This window comes from Aythya ferina (genome assembly GCF_964211825.1).
Source record: "Aythya ferina genome assembly, chromosome: 1".
NCBI lineage: Eukaryota > Metazoa > Chordata > Aves > Anseriformes > Anatidae > Aythya > Aythya ferina.
The window spans coordinates 72,030,479-72,050,035 of NC_140296.1; the positions used below are offsets into that span (position 1 = coordinate 72,030,479).

General features: G+C 40.9%; 1 protein-coding gene across 5 annotated transcripts; it reads left to right on the forward strand.

The window, feature by feature from the left end:
- The first annotated feature begins 7,599 nt into the window (after positions 1 to 7,599).
- On the forward strand, positions 7,600 to 15,557 carry AKAP17A (A-kinase anchoring protein 17A). Of its 5 annotated transcripts, XM_084505877.1 has the most exons (6): positions 7,601 to 7,723; positions 7,840 to 8,085; positions 8,331 to 9,073; positions 10,885 to 11,033; positions 12,089 to 12,329; positions 13,579 to 15,557. In XM_084505877.1, the coding sequence occupies exons 3-6, from the start codon at positions 8,399 to 8,401 to the stop codon at positions 14,503 to 14,505; spliced, it is 1,992 nt and encodes a 663-aa protein (XP_084362003.1). In that variant the 5' UTR covers positions 7,601 to 7,723; positions 7,840 to 8,085; positions 8,331 to 8,398; the 3' UTR covers positions 14,506 to 15,557. The 5 variants fall into 5 exon arrangements, with proteins under 5 accessions (XP_084362002.1, XP_084362003.1, XP_084362004.1 ...); XM_084505876.1 differs by having other exon boundaries at positions 7,600 to 7,723; positions 7,840 to 9,073; XM_084505878.1 differs by lacking the exon at positions 7,601 to 7,723 and having other exon boundaries at positions 7,743 to 8,075.
- The last annotated feature ends 4,000 nt before the right edge of the window (positions 15,558 to 19,557 follow it).

Here is a 19,557-nt window from a genome sequence, read left to right on the forward strand (position 1 = left end):
GCTTGTGAAGCCAGGGAGATTTCACTGAAATATAGCAGAGATACTTATTTATTTTACCACCTGTAAATTTAGTAACACAGGCTAAAATAGGCAATGGAAGCTACAGACAGAAATTTCTTAGGTTTTGCAGCTTTGCCCAGACAACATTTTTTTTTTTTCTACACAGTCTTTTGAACAAAACAATCTGGCTGCCATTTTGACTTCCCCTTTTTATACGTCAAAGGATCTCATCATAGTGACATTTTCATTTTCTACACCATGTCCTATAATTCATAACTATGTCTCCTTGCACTAACCTAAATATATTTTTTGCTTCATTTGGTTCAAAGGGTGCTTTGGGGGTTATTTCATAGCAAATTAGGAAAGAGACAGTAATCAGACTGTAGCATACGTAGATGAAAATACACTGTTAAGTTAGATTTCATTACTTCCTTTACAATTAAGATTGCTTGATAAGAATTATTTAATTCTCTAAACCCTTCTAGAAAACTGTTTCTTTATCCTTCTAATGGGGCTGTCATTATACCAGAGGTTACTACTGCCCAAAGGTACGAAATATAAGGCAAGCTATAATAAATTCCTTCTCCTTTTGTCCTCACTTCCCATCATACCTAGAATATTACTGCAAACAGAATAAGAAAGTACAGGTTAAATAGAAAACTAATGAAAAAAGAAGTTTTAATTCATTCAGTTGCTGCAGAAACACCAGCCAAGAAAACCAGCTCACCTACAGTGATATTGTGAGCCTTGCATACAGAATACTTTATGCTCCTGAGATTTAGGTAAGTATTTAGGGACTAACGGGATATGTAAATCCCACATGGAGATGATGTGTCAGATTTTCCTGTGGTGAAGGTAAAGAAAAGCTACATTTAATCTGAAGAAGCTGAAATCAATAGAACAAAGCCCTATTTCCTATCACTTTTAGATTTTTGCCACTTTCATATAACATCATTTTTTAAAGACAATTTATTTTTTACAGCACTCATCATTCTTAATAGTTCTGTCAGTTATGGTAAAGGTAGTTCACAATTAATGACTGGTAAGCTTCGATATATTACTGACTGCTGCAGGAATTGTTGATTGGACATATAACAGCTGGTTTCTCTTGCTCTATCAAATGAACCTTGCAAAAATGGTTTCATTTACTTGCCTCAGGGTATTATTATTTTTTTTAATGTTAGATACCAGTTTTTCATATTCTGGTATCAAATTGAACTGTTGTGCTATTTTGACCATTGTCCAGTGTACCTCCCCACTTCTAGCGTTACATTTACAAGCCTGACCTGGTGGTAGCTAAATTCAAAAGAGCTTGAGAAAGGAAATTGTAGCAAGTAGTTATCATGGAATGATTTTCCCAAATTAACCAATTAACCCATAGTTAAAACAGTGCTGCTTAACCGCATGGTCAGGATCCAGGAGCCTGATGGAAGCAGTCCAGGTGTAGGTGATTTAGGCTGCCTGACATCCACTGCAATGTGTTAGAACATCTGAATTCTGAATATCTGCTCATCTGCACTAAGTTCAACAATCTAATCTTTTGGGGAGATTTCAGCCTTGAAACTTCAGTTGGCTGCTGTCAGTATCAGCCTACATAACCTCATAGTTTGTTTCTGACTAGCAGGGCTTTTTTCATATATTAACACTTCAGAATTGTCTATCTACAGATACATCAGGGGAGAGAAGGGAAGGGAGTATGTACCAATTCATCCTAGGGTGGCTCACCATGCCCTAGCACAGAATCACGAGAAGACCCGAGGGTGATCTAGCCACTGTGGACTTTTCCTACATAAATCTGTGTGTCTCTGCTGGCTGTGGATGGAACTTAGGGCAACTGGTAGGTATAGTGTAGCGTGTAAACATTTATGCTTGTTTCTATACAAGCATATATATATATATTATTGTATATATATTGTATATATATTATTATGTATATATTGTATATTATATATATACATATCCATATATATATCTACAATATATATAGATATGGATAGATATACATAGAGAAAGTTTACACATATTATGGGCCAGAAACAACCTCTGATAAGACTTGGTCAGTGGTCTGGGCTGCCTGATGATTACTCATTTTATGAAGCTGTCTTAAAGTGGATCTTCATATAAACCGGGTATGTGGTCAACAGAAATGACTATAAGGTACTTTTAAAGAGGTACCAAGCCCTGGAAGCTCATTCTGAGATATACTGAAAGTATCTGGCAGTAAGGAAAGAGTAGTGTAATGAGCAAATCAAATGTGATATGGCTCAGTCATCCTCCCTTTGTTTATCTTTTCAGATTTCACAGTCCCTGGAAAATGAGGAAGAAGGATTGCCAGGAGCAAAAAGCAATGATGACAAAAACTCAGCCCAGCCTTCTGCCAGCTATTCGTCTGACTTCCCTCGATGTGTGTGTTGGGAAGCAAGGCTGGCGTATGGGCATTGCTGCTGAAACACTGAAGTGATAGTCTCTAGATAGGTAAGACAGACTTACGCCAGAGCAATCAAAACGACTCTGGCCTGTCTGGACTAGGTGAAACACAGTGGGGGAGGGCAGGCTGAACATACAGAGGGAATCTAGTCAGCTTAAAAACTCTTCAGAAATTCACAGTTCTACAGTTGTGCTAACTTAGTTTCATCTAAATAAATAAATAAATAAATAAAGTCTGTGACGCATTGGTACCGAATCCTATGACATTCTTCCCTTTGTCAAATGCAAATGAACTGATAAGGAAGACTACCAGTATTAACTCATTGCCATTCTCTGCTTCAGAAATAGATGGAGAGATAGGCCAACAGCTCACGCATTTTATTTCATAAATTACTAAGAAATATTTTGTATTTAAAAGTGTGCGTAAAGGATCAGATTATTTTCTTAGTGACATCAATATGTAACATTACTGCGGAGGAAATACTTAATTTGCAAATGTTAATTTGAATCACATTCACATATTTTCCCTTAAATAGGGAATGGAAAAAACATAGAAAAAACTACTAATCTTTTCGACTTGTACTTATTTTAGGTGATAGCTATTGAAGAATGAGATCATTTGAAACCGTTTCACATGAGCAGCTTCATAAAAACTGAAATAATCAGTAATGCATCTGACATCATAGCACCACAACTATTTAACACAGAGATCTGCTAATGAGTGTAAAAGAATATCTTTGCGCCTTGAATCTGTTTTTTAAGTAGCTGATTAGGCTACAGTGCACTACTGGCTCAACCAGACCATGAATCACTACCACTACAGATGTAAATTCCTCATCAGCAAAAGCAAAAAGCAGATATTTTTGTCACTGATATTTAGTGTAACATAGATGGTAGTAGACACAGTGCACTGAGATACATTAGTAGAACTGGCCTGCTCTGTATCACAAACTCCTAATCTGTGCTAACAAGGGCAATCCTCTGCTGTAAGGATGACTTAGAGACACTAAAACTGTCTCTTCCTATTGTTGTATTCTACTGATATAAACAAAATACACCAATTAGGCCTGTGGGGAACCAGCCACAGGAAGTAATGATCAATTCCACTTAATTGAAATTGCCCTGCATCAGCACATGTATTACTTCTAATGATACATGTTCTTTCCAAAGCAGATAATCCATAGTACTCACACCTTGCACTGACACAAAGCAATCAAATAGAAGGGAAGGGAAGGGAAGGGAAGGGAAGGGAAGGGAAGGGAAGGGAAGGGAAGGGAAGGGAAGGGAAGGGAAGGGAAGGGAAGGGAAGGGAAGGGAAGGGAAGGGAAGGGAAGGGAAGGGAAGGGAAGGGAAGGGAAGGGAAGGGAAGGGAAGGGAAGGGAAGGGAAGGGAAGGGAAGGGAAGGGAAGGGAAGGGAAGGGAAGGGAAGGGAAGGGAAGGGAAGGGAAGGGAAGGGAAGGGAAGGGAAGGGAAGGGAAGGGAAGGGAAGGGAAGAGTTAATTAAAGGAAATTAAACTATTTATGGAACACTTTCTCATTGTAGGAAATAAAACAATATATTATATGTGCTTTCCTCTGTTCCCACCCACTTCAGGGCTTAGTTTTGCTTTGTGGGTAGAGGCTATTTAGAGCCTGAAAACATTGCAATGGCTCTTCAGCAGTTATCCAATCTCTTAATCCAAGTCTTCTATGCTGCTGCCTTTATCTTCAAATGCACTCATAAACTGCTCAACTGTACAGTGAATCCTGCTGCTTTCCCTTCAATGTGAGAGAGAGCAAAAAGATATTGTCTGTTCAGTGACAACAGAAATCAGAAATCACATTGAAAGCAACCAAGGGATGCAATGTGTTCTCTCTGATTTTAAAAAGATACATGCTAGGAATATTTCTGGACACTAAAAAATAGGAATATATGAGCATAGGAGATAAATCATTCCCCAACAGATACTGCTAAATTTTGAACTAAAAAGAGTGGTTTTTTTTTTTGTTTGTTTGGTTTTTGTTTTTTTTTTTTTTGTTTTGTTTTTTTTTGAGAGGAAGGAAGATGGAAAGGAAATGGAATTATACTTTGTTGATGTTTCTTTTATATAAACATCCATATAACGTATTGCATGCATTACCATAGGTGACCATTAAGGTCAAGAAAATGGTGCATTTAAGGAAGCACAGAAGCACACAGATAAGACCATGTATATCTAGGAGAATTATACCCTCTTTCAAGAAAGGAAGAATGGTCTATATTAAGGCATGAATAGAATACAAAACCTAGTATCTGCTGTTTATAACCTATTTTAATTGTGTTTATGAGTATATAGATCTATGACAGGTATGTAAATAACAAGGGCTCCCTCTGGTGAACTTTTGTGGAATTCAAAGCGTAACTACTAAAGATGCAAATGAGAAAAAGTTTATAGGCAGAAGGGATATATTCTGTGAGACCATACCTTCAAGTCAGAAAAACAAACAAACAAAGAAAAGAAAAAAAAAAAAAGCTTTTAGGCACACTAGATATTTTTTAACATCTGTATCATGATGCCTGTCTGTGGCAGTTTCACACTGGTAGGTAGCTCATCTCCAAAACGCCGCTCTCTCAACTCTCCCTCCTCAAGAGAAGAGGGGGAGAAAATATGATGAAAAAAACTTGGGTTAAGATAAGGACAGGGAGATCACTCAACAATTACCATCATGGGTAGAACAGACAACATAGGGAGAGTAACGTAATTCATTGCCTACTGCTAACAGACGAGAGCAGTGAGATCTAAAGCAGACTGAAAACACCTTCCCCCCATCCACCCTCTGCCACCCTCACACCCTTCCACTACCGAAGCCTTGCCAGGTGAACCAAAAGCAATGTCAGAGCTGGGGAGAGGCAATGGGTTACAGCAACAAACAGATCTGCAGACACTGTGGCACTTGGATATTGTCCCTTACTGATGTTTACTTTGCCTGTCATCCTTCCTCTTCCTGGCATGTGTCACAACTTCTTTTCCTGACCTTCACTTAAGACTCTGAAACCCAAATGGAGTCATTTCATTTACTCATTTAGGCATCTTAATAGAGTGAACAATAAAAATAAAAATTACCCATCTGCCCTGCGCAACACGGGCAACTGCAGTTTAGCAGACACACTGTTTACCCTCCCTGGGCTATGGTATTGGTGCGTGGATTACAGCTTTTGAAAGTCACCTGCATTATGGCTACTTCTTGCCCATGTTTTTTAGTATCTTTAAACATGATGTTTGTATCATCTCTTTCAGCTTTGAGCTGTTACAGTTACAGTTGATGTCACAGCATGAGTAACCTCAGTTCTGGTATTGATTTACTCTCTCACTTTAAAAACACACAATATTTATTTCTGGCATAGTCACAGGAGGTAGGGCTGTGGTTGCGCACAAGATTAAAAACCTTTGCCATGTTCATCGTCTGACTGTGCTGCTACTGAAACTCCCTGGAGTGTAACTGGATCTGCTTTGTGCATGCCCACGTCAAAGTCTGTGGGAGAAGATGTGACGGCCCATGCCAGCGATCTCAAGCTATAATACATGAACTATTTCAAAGCGCTGGATAGTAGCAGCAGTTCCTGATTCTGCCTTTGCACTGGTACCTAACTGAAACATGGACTGAACACTTCCATGCAAGATACAGAACAGGACCAGAAGTTATCAGCATCCATGACATGAAACAGCACATCTGCAAAACAGCTGCAGTCTTGCTGTGACCGCTGGACTGACCGCAATCTCCTGCATTGAGTGTTTTCATCTACGCTTAGATGTCATTATTTCCACACAGTGGTTAACGCCAGTCTGATGCTGAAGGTGACTGCACTCAGTTTCTCAGCAGGTGGGAGTTTAGCCAAGGTGGGATTCGGTATTTTGAAATACTGGAGTGGGTGCAGGAAGGTGACAGGATGAGGGGGAATGGGCTAAAGTTGCGCCAGGGGAGGTTTAGGTTGGATATTAGGAAGAACTTCTATATTGAAAGTGTTGTTAGGCATAGGAATGGGCGGCCCAGGGAAGTGGTAGAGGTCCCTCCATCCCTGGAGGTCTTTAAATGTTTAGATGTAGAGCTTAGTGACATGGTTTAGTGGAGGACTGGTTAGTGTTAGGTCAGAGGTTGGACTCGGTGATCTTGGAGGTCTCTCCCAACCTAGATGATTCTGTGATTCTGTGAAGGTGCTGTACTGGGTAAGGCACTGGCTAAGAGCAGGAGGCGGACAGTGGGAGCAGCCTGTGGGATAGGCACTTGCCACAGGAAATTGAGAGAGGAAGTCGAGGGCAAGCCGTTACAGCCCCAGTATTGAGACTGGGGTTCTCTGAGAACACTGGAGCCTAAATCTGCAGGGCAGTGACACAAGGAATGGTGGCAAGTCCTCTCCCATGCTTATATGGTGCTTGGCACAGAAATGGCAAATTCTGCATCCATTGCTTGCACTGAGCCCAAGTATGAGCTATCCGCCGAAGGTAAAGCTACAGTGAGAAGCTCTGGTATATTGCGTTATCTGAAAAACAGCATATGATCATATAAAAACTGTACTTGAGGATCTGCTGGCCTATCAAATGCTCTCCCTGGGACAGGGGTTTGGCCCTACTGAGACATACTGAGGGTATCTGAGATGTCAGCGTAGGCGCAGTATGTTCAGCCCAGGATTCGGGAAGACTCAGACCCTTGTGAAGAAGCAGCTCAGAACCAGGCAGGACCCAAACCTGAGGTAACACCGAAGGCTAGATGGGTTTTTAACTCATGTGCTGGGAGTGCTGCAGGCCATCTGGCACAGCCTCCAGCTGACCGTGTAGGTTTGTTAGACATTGGAACGGGCTGCCCAGGGAAGCGGTGAAGTCACCACCCCTGGAGGTCTTTAAAAGACGTTTAGATGTAGAGCTTAGGGATATGGTTAGTGGGGACTGTTAGTGTTAGGTCAGAGGTTGGACTCGGTGATCTTGAGGTCTCTTCCAACCTAGAAATTCTGTGATTCTGTGATGCTGACTACTTTTTAACAACAACAACAAATAAAAAATAAAAATAAAAAAATAAAAATAACAAATAAAAGTAAAAATAAAACTTTAGAGCCGCAGCCCTCAGCCCAACAGCCACCGGCCGCGGGCAACTGCGCATGCGCCGCGCCGCCCCCGCCGCCAGCCCACCCCCGCCCCACCGTCCCTTCTCGGCGGTGCCATAGAGACGGAAGTCCGCCGGCAGCTAGAGAAGCCCTCCGGAGGCAGCTCCAGGAGGCGGCCGGAGCGGCCGGGCCGGAAGCGGAAGTGGTGGCGGCTGCGCGCGGGGCCGGCGGCCGTTTGCGGTGGGTCGCGGCCGGGCGGGCGGGCCCCGGGCACGGCGGCGGCGGCGGCGGTGCCGGAGGGGTCCCTCTGCGGGCCCCGGGCCCTGTCTGAAGGCCGCGCGTTTGTGTCGTTGCAGGTGGCCGGCACCCGAGCGCTGCTGGTGGAGAGCCGCGGCCCCTCTGCGGCCGCGCTGGGGTTTGCTAGTTGCTAAGCAGTCCGCGGAGCCGTGTGGCGTCGCGCCTCTGCCTCCCCTCCCTGCCGGGACACAAGGGTAGCTGCTCTGTGAGCCATCACTACCGACCTCATTTACCCCTCAGATTGCCATCAGCTCCTCTTTTATTTTATTTTTTTCCTCTGAGGCCTTTCCGAGGTGTAATTATCTGTAGGTTCTGGTGGTTATAAAGTAGTTTAAGATGTTTGTGCCGCTCGGTTTTAACTCTCTAGTTGGCTCCTGTGTTAAGAGACCTTGGTTTTGCGTGGGAATGGTTAAATGTCCAAAGAGTTCGATTGTTTACGGATAAGGGCTGTTTTGTTTGACTACTGTTGGTCTACAACTTAAACTTGCATCTTTATTTTTTTTTTTTTATCCTTTATGCTTTTTCTGTGTTATGGCTGCTGCAACGATAGTTCATGATACATCAGAAGCTGTAGAGCTCTGTGCTCCCTGTGGGTTGTACCTTAAGCCCATTACAAAAATGACCATCAGCGTGGCACTTCCTCAGCTGAAACAACCGGGAAAATCTATTTCGAACTGGGAAGTGATGGAAAGACTGAAAGGCATGGTGCAAACCCATCAGTTTTCCACTCTGCGGATATCTAAAAGCACGATGGATTTCATCCGGTTTGAAGGAGAGGTCGAAAACAAAAGTTTAGTCAAGTCTTTTCTGGCGTGCCTCGATGGCAAAACAATAAAGCTGAGTGGCTTCTCGGACATCCTGAAAGTCCGCGCTGCAGAATACAAGATCGACTTTCCCACCAGGCATGACTGGGATTCGTTTTTCCGTGATGCAAAAGATATGAATGAAACTTTGCCAGGTGAAAGGCCAGATACCATCCATCTGGAAGGCTTGCCCTGTAAGTGGTTTGCAGCAAAGGACTCGGGCTCAGAAAAACCAAGTGAAGAAGTCCTTATAAAGGTTTTCAGGAAATTTGGAGAAATACGTAACGTGGACATACCCATGCTGGACCCTTACAGAGAAGAAATGACGGGCAGAAATTTCCACACCTTCAGTTTTGGAGGCCATTTAAATTTTGAAGCCTACGTGCAATATCAGGAGTATGCAGGTTTCATTATGGCCATGAATGCTCTGCGAGGGATGAAGCTGATGTTCAAAGGCGACGATGGCAAAGCTGTGGCTTGCAATATAAAGGTGAGAAGCGGGCGGATTTTTTCATGGGAAGCCTTGTGAAAATGCAAACAGATAAATGTTAATTCTGAAGCACTTAAAACCTTCAGTTGGTTGTAGTGGTGGCAACAGCTGATGTTGATGTGTTTCTGGGGACCAGCAATTACAATTTTAAAAGGAGAGTGATGGAAAGAGTAAACATGTCCTGTTGGACTCTGAATGTGAGGTTTTGCTCTTTTTTTTTTTTTTTTTTTTTTTTTTTTTTTTTTAACAAGACAGCTCTTGAAATGAGAACAGTTAAGGAACGGCCAAGTATATGAACATTACCTGTTAAGTGTTTTTTTATAAAGTAACATGTATGTGCAAATCTTGTCATTTCACATAAAATATCTATTTCGTAGTAAGTTCAGACATGTCACTGTCACGGGAGGGCGACCTTTTACAGTGCAATGTTCTCTTTTGTACAAGCTGACAGAAATTTGGGGCAGAGGGACAGCCTTCGTTTTTGATCCCCACGTTGATAATGAGGTTTACCCATTTGGTGTCAGGCCTGTGAAGCAAATACCGTGTGGCCTGTGGAATATGGAGGTCATCATGCTCAGCATACTCCATGTACAGAAAGGCCACCCAAAAATTGAAACAACATACTAACCTGTGTCCTAGTTCCCTGTGAATCCAGTGTGTTTAACTCACAGAGTTTTCCAAATCTTTTTCTCCATAACCCTTTTGTCCTAGGAAGTGAAACTATTGACAGGAGATGATCATGGCCCAGGCAGTCTCTTCAGATGTTTTATCTGTGAAAGTACAGCCTGAAGAAAAAGTGTTGTGATAACTCTGGGGACTGTCCATGTATTTACATAACGATTGGGTGATATATTTGCTTGTTTATTTCAGTATGTCTGATTTCTATTTTTCAAATCAGAAAGTGTATTTTAGGAAAAAGCTTAAGTACTCAGGTAGTTTGGGAGCATGCAAAGATTAAATTAATTTTGGTTTAATCTTGTAAAATACTGTAATCTCTTCAAAGAAGGTCAGCAGAAGCATAGAAATAGTTGTACCTCGACCCTTCTGTTTTCAAGGGAATATGAAATTCAAACTGTCACTTACATGCTCTAGATCAGGGCTCCCAAATTTAGGTCCCCTGTGCATGCCTTCCTGGCAGCTGCCCTGGGGCTGATAGGAAAGAGGGAGGGCTGTGCTCACAACTGTGCTGTCAAAACGGATCTCTTTCACACGAGGTGATGGCACTGTCCAGCTCTGCTTCTCCAGGCCTTTTAGCCTGCTAGTGGAACAAACCAAGGTGTACATAATTGAATTTGGGAATCTTTGTGTTGGAATTGGTGAGGAGGCATTAGCTTAAGCCAGGTGCTAAATGTTTCAGAATTGGTGTTTTTCTCCTAGTGAATTTACAGATCATAGCGTCGCACAGAAAGGGAGACTTGATTAAGGCTTACTTCTACCTTCCCCAGAGGCATCCATGAGATGAAAGAGTTCTTCACTTTCCTATTCTGATACTGGTGTAAAACATTGGACAGCCAGGGCCTAAATCACATTGGGTTTACGTTTGGATGTCAGAAACATACAGAAGCGTAAACTGGTGCACAGTTGTGCTAACAGGTAGGCAGTGAAGTTAAGGGACAATTCCTAGTAATATGTTTATAGTACTCTGGTGCTTGCTCTGGAAACATATAGAAGAGAAGGTCCCTTTGTTTTGAAAAAGGTTTTATGTTTATGCTTGTACTTACGTTTTGAATACCTTTGTGCTAGGTCAGAACTTGGTTGCTGGGGATTTTTCTTTGTTTACTTAAAACTGTTTTCAATTGTATTCTGTAAAGGTTTCCTTTGACTCAACAAAACACCTCAGTGATGCATCAATTAAGAAGCGTCAGCTTGAAAGGCAAAAACTTCAAGAGCTTGAAAAGCAGAGAGAAGAACAAAAACGCAAAGAGAAAGAAGCTGAAGAAAAACAAAAAGAGGAAGAAAGGTACTTCCTGTTTATGGCACTGCTTTATGTTTTTACCAGTACAGCATGCAAAAACTCCGTCCTGTTTGCATCAGCAGATTAAAAAACAAAAACAAAACAAACAAACAAAAAGCTTTGCTTTCAAAGTTCTGATCGTGTAGTTGAAGTGAAGCACTTAAAACTGAGTGAGAATATTGCAGCCCTTTTATTGAAGTAGGGTTCAGGGGTTGAGATCTGGATGTGAAGAAGAGTAGTTTGATTTTTTTTTTCGTAAATATGTAATTCTAATGTCTTGAAATACATGCACTTGTTCTAGTAGCAAGTAACTGATAGAACAGAGATCATTTGCTTTTAACATCGGTGTTTTCGCAGTAAAGGAATGGGATACAAGCATGTTTTAGTGTTATTTTAAGAAAATGAATGTAGGTGCAAGTATCATACAACAGCTATTCAGAATATTATAAATGTTAATGCAGCAAGGTTTTTTTTTTTCCAGATTGTATGGTGTACATTTCCCTTGTTGGGCATAACTTGTTACTACTTAATTTTAAGGTTTTTAAGTGTGAGGTGAAACATCTTACTGAAGCAATACTGTTAATATGCTCAGGAAGGTTATTTAGATTATCACTAATACTTACATTCAGTTCAAAATACTAAAACTGCAAATTACTCAATTTCTTAATAGTCATGACATCAGGTATGTGATCTCAGAAACCCACATTCTTTTGCATAAGCTGCCATTTTGTCTTAATGACTGATGTAAGATCCATCAACCACGCACATGTCAATTGAATTGGTAATTTTCTTCTCACTGTGATGAAAAAAAATCTGTTGCCGTATTTTATGTTTGGATACCTAATTGTTTTTAGATATTGACAGGCTAAGGGTTGCTTTTACTTTCCTATCACAAGTAAGGGCTAAAAAGTTCACTTTGTTTTTCACTTCAGTTTTTCAGTAACCACCAAGAATTATTAAGACCCAAATGAACTTAAAGTACAAAATATATTTTGTAATATTGTCAGGAGTCTAAAATTGTGCATGCTCTAGACAAGGTAAAAATACTAATCTCTTTTCAGGAAGCAGAGAGAGCTTGAAGAATATGAGAGAGAAAGAAAAAGAGAAGAAAAGTTGCGCAGAAGAGAACAGAAACAGAAGGATCGTGAACTTCGACGAAACAAAAAGCAACTTGAAAAACTTCAAGCTGAAGAGCAGAAAAAACTGCAAGAGAAGATAAAACTAGAAGAAAGGAAGCTCCTACTAGCTCAGAGAAATCTTCAGTCCATTAGACTAATTGCAGAACTGCTAAGCAGGGCAAAGGTAACTTCAATATTTATTTCAGCAGCTAATGAAGAACCCAACAGAACAAAGCCTTTTACCAACTTAAGAGGGGGGGGGTGGTGATTGCTGTTCATTAAACAACAGATTTCGTATCTCTCTAGCTGCTATTCCTTATTTCAAAAATTAAAAAAAGCCTAATGAAACGGTATTTCTCCCTTGGTAAAATATGTACATATAGGTAAATGGAAAAGTGAACTTGAACCTTAAGTCCCAAATAGCATTTCTTTTTTAGCAAGTAAACTAATTGGCAGCCTTGCTCTCAAGTCAAGGAAAAGAATGTGTAAGCATGATAAAGTGAACAAAACATAGAAGGTAAGATGCAAGACTCCTTATTTCTAATATGAATTTTGGTACTCTTTCCCTTTTGGCCTTCAGCAGCTTTAAAAAGATGTCTCATTATTTGATGTTTGAAAACATGCAGAAAGTACTGAGCTGAAGTTCAGTGTTAGATCCTGTCTCTCTAAAACAACTATTTTTTTTTTCACTAAAACAGGACAGCTGTTTTTTCTTAGCTGAAGATATGGATAAACTTGTGCTAGGGTGTAATGGAATGCTCATTAAGTATTTTCTGCAGCAGTGAAAAACTGTGTGTGGCAAAGCACACTTTTGTTCCTTGGTGCCGGTGTACCTCAGGATTGTTTTTGAATTAGAGCTCATGCAGTGCTAAGTGGTCAGCCATATGCTAGGAGAAAGGAGAAATACTTCTTGCAGAGTTTGTAGCTTTGTAGCTCTGAAATAGATAAAATAGTTCTTCTTTCAGTCAGTAATTTTGAAGACTGCACTAAGCTGAACAGAACTTAAAAATAGTAAGTTTGAACCTTCTTTTTAGTATCATGAGTTTCTAAAGTGGTTGACAGTATATCAGTTTCTACATAATGAGTGGTTTGTTTTTTTTTAAGGACCCATTGTAAAGTATCTATGAGTTGCAGGTTGCAAACCTCTTAGGGAAATCAATGTTTTTGGTTTGACTGAAACCTTCAAGTATCAACCCTAAGAAATTTAATATGACAAATTGCATGTTTTGATGGCTTGTGTGTTACTCTTGTTGTAGTAAGGATCCTCAATGACTGAGCTTTATCTAAGAGAGAAAAATGGGAGGGTTACATTCTATTTGTAAGACACCTTATTTTTGTGCCAGATTGCTGCTTTTGTGTTATGGTACATCTTAGAAGCATGAGCAAGTCTAAATGTTTTCTTTACTCTTGCTTGCCTTGTGACTGTCTTTCAGACTGTAAAACTTCTGGAGCAAGAACAAAATGAAGAAAAGATCCGTCTTCAGCAACTAGAGGAAAGAAGAAAGCTTCAGGAGGCTGAGCTCAAACGAGTGGAAGAAGAAAAAGAGAGAGCACTGGGTCTGCAGAGAAAAGAAAAGGAACTGAGGGAGAAACTACTGAACAATCTTCTGAGCAAGAAAATGGATGCAGTTCACCAAAGCAAAGAAGAAACGGAGCCCTCTCAGTCTGACTTGCTGAAAACTGCTAGTGGTGTTCCCCACACTGTGTCATCCAGCTGCATCACTTCTACCTCAGGACAGGCTGCTACAGGCAAACTGGCGTCAGGCTCTCAAAGAGAAGTAGCATCCCCAGAGAGTCAGTGCAAGTATTTGAATGGCAATATTCATGACAGAGCTCATGTCAAAGAAGGTCAGAAACTTCTTACCACAAACTCAGAGAGGTGTTCTGAGAAAAGAAGTTCAGGAGTACTCTCGTGTGTTCCTGACAGTAACCAGCAGCAGAAGAGCCTCTCTAGCTACGACCAGAGTAGCTGCAGGAAGGACTCACATGGTGAGCAGGGCAAACGTAGCACGGAGGCAAGGAGAAGGAAGAGCCGTTCGTGTAGCAGCATAAACAGTGATGACAGTAAGGGTAAACGAGAGAGAAGCAGGCACAGGAGAGATGGGAGCAGTTACCAGGACGAAAAGCGCAGGAAGGAGAGGAGGTATTACAGACGCTCTAGCAGAAGTTACAGTCCTCGACGAAGTCACAGTCCTCGTCGAAGAAGTGTAAGCCCCAGACGTTCACGTTACAGAAGAATTCGCAGTAGCGAACGTAAACGAGACAGGAGAGAGAGGAGTCGTAGTCGCAGAAGCTTGAGCAGGAAGCGAAGATACAGGAGGAGATCACTGAGTAAGCAACGGAGTACTTGGAGTGGGTAGTGGAGGCCTGGACTGCTTGGAAAGGCTGTGGTTGGACACAAGGGCCAGAAAGTTGTAAACGAGACCTCATTGGTGTGACTGCTGTAAGAAAGTGCTTCTGTTTCAACCAATGCCTAATTTGCATATAGTCCCTGAAATCAAGAAAATAGATACCTGATTTTTTTTTTTAAGTTCCTTTGGGCTCTGTTGTCTCTTTCTAGGTTTCTACCACAATGTAGCTGTAATCACCTGTGCATGTGCTCGAGTTCCTACAGTGCTAAAAGCCAACTTGTTTCCACAATTTTCAGTTTCCTAAATCTTAATTTTAGCCAATTTAGTTTTTCATCTCTTCATCACTTAATTTGGTTTGAGAAGTGTATGGGTGCCAGTTGTAGGAACTCCAGACGTTACAAGCTATCACATACAGATTTGATTTAAAACGCTTTCTGGTGCACTTAATGAAATTGTATTTAACAAAGAGTTTTTTGCTGATTAAACCAGATAGCAAGACTTTCGTATGGTTCTTAAAGCCGACTATAAAGATACACAGGATATCTTTTTAACTGTTATGATTCCTTCATATGTCTGTATAGTGCCAAGCTGTGTGGCCCAAATTATTCTGGCGTGTACTGCCATTTGTATAGTAGTTTCCGTGTAAGAAAGGCACACTGATGAAGGAGGCAAGAAGCAGTGGTAAAAAGGTTGAAAAGTTGTTCTGTTGTTTTGTCAACATACTTGGCTTTGTAATTACTCCAGGTGGCGAAGAGCCACTGGACACATTTTTTCAGGTACGTACAGAGCTAGCCATTGTCTTTTGGAATAGGGGCCGTCTTGCTAAATTATTTTTACTTGCGGTGTTGAAAAGTAAGGCTGCAGTGTCTCTTGTTAAATCCATTTAAGAATACTTTTGCTTCTAAAATGCAGCTCAGGAATATTAAAAGCTATAACATTACAGTGAAAGAGTTTATTTTGCCTTTTTATGGTAAAATTAAAAAAAAAAATGTTTCTAGTGAACTGAAGTTGCTGTTTTTATATGTCAGTATATTAAAATCTATGGAAGTGTTCTATGAGAATCTGTTTGTTGAAAAACACATTTGAATAATGAGGCTCAGCCACTCATCGTGGCAGTCTTTGTACGGCGATGTCCACTGTTAATTCGGCAGGGTATGTGCTCTTTATCTACACCCTTTGGATGCAGTTTTCCCCACACTGATGCCTCGAATCAAAATGCATCCCTTCCCTGGAGTGCTTCAGAAGAATATTGGTGCTGCAGCTCAGCTGGATCCCCAGCTGACTGAGTGCATCCACGTTTCCATGGAAGATGTGTTTCTTGCTACTGATACCCACACTGCTGATATCTTAGTTGTTTCTTGATGTGGAAGGAAAAGAGAGGTTCTTCCTGGCGATTCATGTTTTTAAAGATCTGTATTACTTTTCAAGTTTGTGATCTCTCTTGTGAATTTCACCACTGCTTTTGAGGCTGAGACCTCAACTGATTTTTTCATCTCAACACCACCAGTCTCTTGAATTCTGAGCAGTTAGTTGCTTTTGTTGGCAAGTTACTTTTTCTACAATCTTTAGTGGAGAGTTAGAAACAATCTGTTGGAGATAAACTTATCTTTAGTGATGATTTGACTAAAATCCGGTATAACGTTGATGGCAAGTATTTGATAAGTCTGGTGGGATACCTGTTCATAAATGCATGTGTGTTTTTTTAGCCTGCTATCAAATACTGATGCATTGTCCATGATAACACCATGTTTAAGGAAGGAAGAAAAAGTATGTGATTCCATCTGCAGTCCTGCAAGGAGTTGAACTGATGGCTGTCAATACCAATGTCTTTGAGCTCAGCATGAGGGTTCTTACTCGTATGGTATTTCCACAACATATCCTGTGGATTTCCGCTGGGCTTGATGTGGGGGTCTTGATGATTAATATATGTAACTGGGGAAACGCCAGTTTGTAGTGCTACTCTGAGGAAGTCGTCATGCTGTGAATGCAATGTGTCATTGCCATGTGTGGAAGCAGTTAAGTCAGTGGGTGGTCATCGAAGTGTTCCTACTAGAGAAACCCAATAGCTGTTGTTAGTTGATAGGGATGAAAAAAAGGAGGGCTGGATTTTTTTTTTTTCACTGCAAAGAAGGCACCAAGACCAGGTTTGATAACCCAGCCTGAGACGATTAAATTCTATAAGCTCCCCTGATATCTAGGGCAATTTCTGAGGTCAGAGCAGATGAGCAGGGGTTGGGGGAAGGATGCTTGTCTGTCAGGCTTTGATCATTTAGTCTAACACACTGTATCCAGCACTGTCTTCGTACAACATCATAAAAGTGCAGTAATATAAAGTAACTCAGTCGATTCAAAGCCTAAAATTTCATTGAAGCTACTTGCAAATGCTTAATTTCCACAGTGTGGGGAGGGAATGTGAAAGAAGTTTGAGCCAGCCAGCTGAACCAATCACAATTTCTTAAAACTGCTAGTACTTAACAGTTGCACAGTAAATAGATGCTCAGTGCAATTTTATTTAGCCTTAACACTTCGCAGTGTTGTTTCAGATGTATGTTTTGCATGAAAGCTCTCAAATATTTACAATGCTGAAATCCCTGGAATAGATACTGTATCCATGTGTCCTTGTCCTTGTCTGGCTGGGATGGAGTTAACCTGCTTTGTAGCAGCCCATGGAGTGCTATGGTTTGGGTTTGTGACTAAAGCAGTAATGATAACACGCTGATGTTTTGCTGGGGAGTGCCTGCACAGTCTGAAAGCCTTCTCTGTTTCTCACACTGACCTGCTCCAGGAATAAGCCTGGGGTAAGCAAGAGGCTGGGAGGGAGCACTGCTGCCTCAGCTGACAAAAAGGGTTGCTCCATGTCATGTAACATCATGCTTAACAGTAAATCATGGGACTTTCTGAGGTGGCTGCTGCTCTGAGACATTGGTCTGCTTGTGGGAAGTGGTGTGTGACTCTCTTCAACACACCCCACACCCTTCACTTAGTTAACTATCTACCTCAACCCACAACTCTTTTCACTTTTGCTTGTCTGATTCTTTCCTGGAGTGTGAGTGAGTGAGCAGTTGTGTGGGGCTGGTTGCTGTTCCTCAGTTACAGTGAGATGCACTGTGACATGGACTCCAGTAAAAAAAAAAAGACAAGTCCTTCGCCTAGTCAGCAGCTATACTTGATTTTTTATTTCCATTGGTAACTCATGGCTGGGCATGTTCCAGTCCATTTGACCATCTGTGGGCTTGATAGTGATGCCTTTAGCTGATCACTGTCCTGCTGCAGTATGTGCAAGTTTAAAACCCATTCAGATTTTTTTCTGTAGCTCAAGTCAATTTGATGATGGGAGTGTGGATGTACTTGGGGACTGTAGTGGGTGTCACCATGCCTTCTGTTGTTGCTTTTCAAAGTCTTTATTGATGATGGCCTTTGGACTGCAAGGAAACCTGAAAAGAGTTGAAAATACTATTTTAATATTGTCACAAATATAAATTATGCCATGCCCTATGCTATTATTGAAGTTTTTATTATGGCTGAGGCTACAAAAACCTTGCTGATGCAATCACCTAAAGAATATAATTTTTACAGTATTTATAGAATCACAGAATCATGAAGGTTGGAAAAGCCCTCCAAGATCACCTGGTCCAACCATCCCCCTACCACCAATGTCACCCACTAAACCATGTCCCTAAGCACCACGTCCAACCTTCCCTTGAACACCCCAGGGACAGTGATGCTACCACCTCCCTGGGCAACCCGTTCCAATGCCTGACTGCTCTTTCTGAGAAGAAATGTCTCCTCATTTCCAACCAAAATCAACTGATGTGTGTTGACTACATCAATATATCTCTACCCATTATATTCTAGGGGTCTTTTGTGTTTTAAATGAGAGAATCTAGGACACAGCAGACTCTATAGTGGCTTCTAGAACCCAAATACTGCAGTCACTGTTATTTTTTTCCCTCTTCTAGGGGAGTATTGTGATGCTGACTACTTAAAGCTTGCTTGATTGCTTGTATCTGCAAGACTGACTTTCAGGAGCTGACTAATAGCTGATAAAATTAGTTTTTTTTTTTTTTTTTTAATTTCAGTGTATGTATTGTGATTGTCCTTGAGTTTATATTGAAAAATATTTAATGTCTACCCTTTGTCATTTTAGTTGCTTTAAGTCAGTGTCCTTTTGAAATGGACTTCAACCTTTGATCAGCAAACTTTTGGTCTTAATTAATGGAGTTCCAATAATCTACACTACTGGTTTTGGTTATCATTGCTTTTTATTTTTTTAATTACATTTCTAGTGCTTAAATCACATCGCAGTCACAGGTTCTGATACACTCTTCAGCTTCCTTAATGTTCATAAGAATTAACAAATACTTATCCAAGACATACCAAAATAACAGTTAATACTTTGGAAACACTGAATTTATGTTGGTATGATTGAATATTGGGCAGATACCGATGAATGCATGGCTGCTATGCTACCTCTACTCTCAGGCACCTAGCTGCTAGAAATACAACTGTGATAATGCCTGCATATTTAATCTCTAAAAGTGGTCCATGAGGATTATGTACCAGTACTAACCTGACTCTCACTCTTTGCCTAGACTTGCCGTGAGTTGCGTGTTACTTCTGTCCCATTGCATCAGTTATATATCTTATTCCATTTGTCTGTCAGTGTTCTTGTCTATTATTTATGCTATTTATATCCCTGGGGGAGTAACTAGAAATACAGATTTAGGCACCGTTTTATCAGAATGTCAAGGGACTGGGTGAGCAAGATGGAGAAGAAACAAAGATTTTTTTGAAAGAATTTTCAGTCTCGATGACTCTCTGCACTTGCCAGCCCCTCATTCCTTTTATCTTAAGCCTCAACCCATACTAGGTGAGTGGAAGAGGAACTTATTCAACAGAACTGTGGCTTCTCCACAAGGGCAAGTCCAAGCCCTTCATATCATTGTTGTAGTGCTTTTTATCTGCCTACTGTGGTAAAGTAATTTCGATAATGTATGAGTCACGTTGCCAGAATAATTGATGCTAATACGAAGTGGCTACCAAAGTTATGACCAAATCCAT

Coding starts and splice junctions, on each gene's coding strand:
- AKAP17A (XM_084505876.1), top strand. CDS start 8,312: ATGGCTGCTGCAACGATAGTTCATGATACATCAGAAGCTGTAGAGCTC. Junction 11,034..12,088: donor AAACAAAAAGAGGAAGAAAG/GTACTTCCTGTT, acceptor ATCTCTTTTCAG/GAAGCAGAGAGAGCTTGAAG. Junction 12,330..13,578: donor AACTGCTAAGCAGGGCAAAG/GTAACTTCAATA, acceptor ACTGTCTTTCAG/ACTGTAAAACTTCTGGAGCA.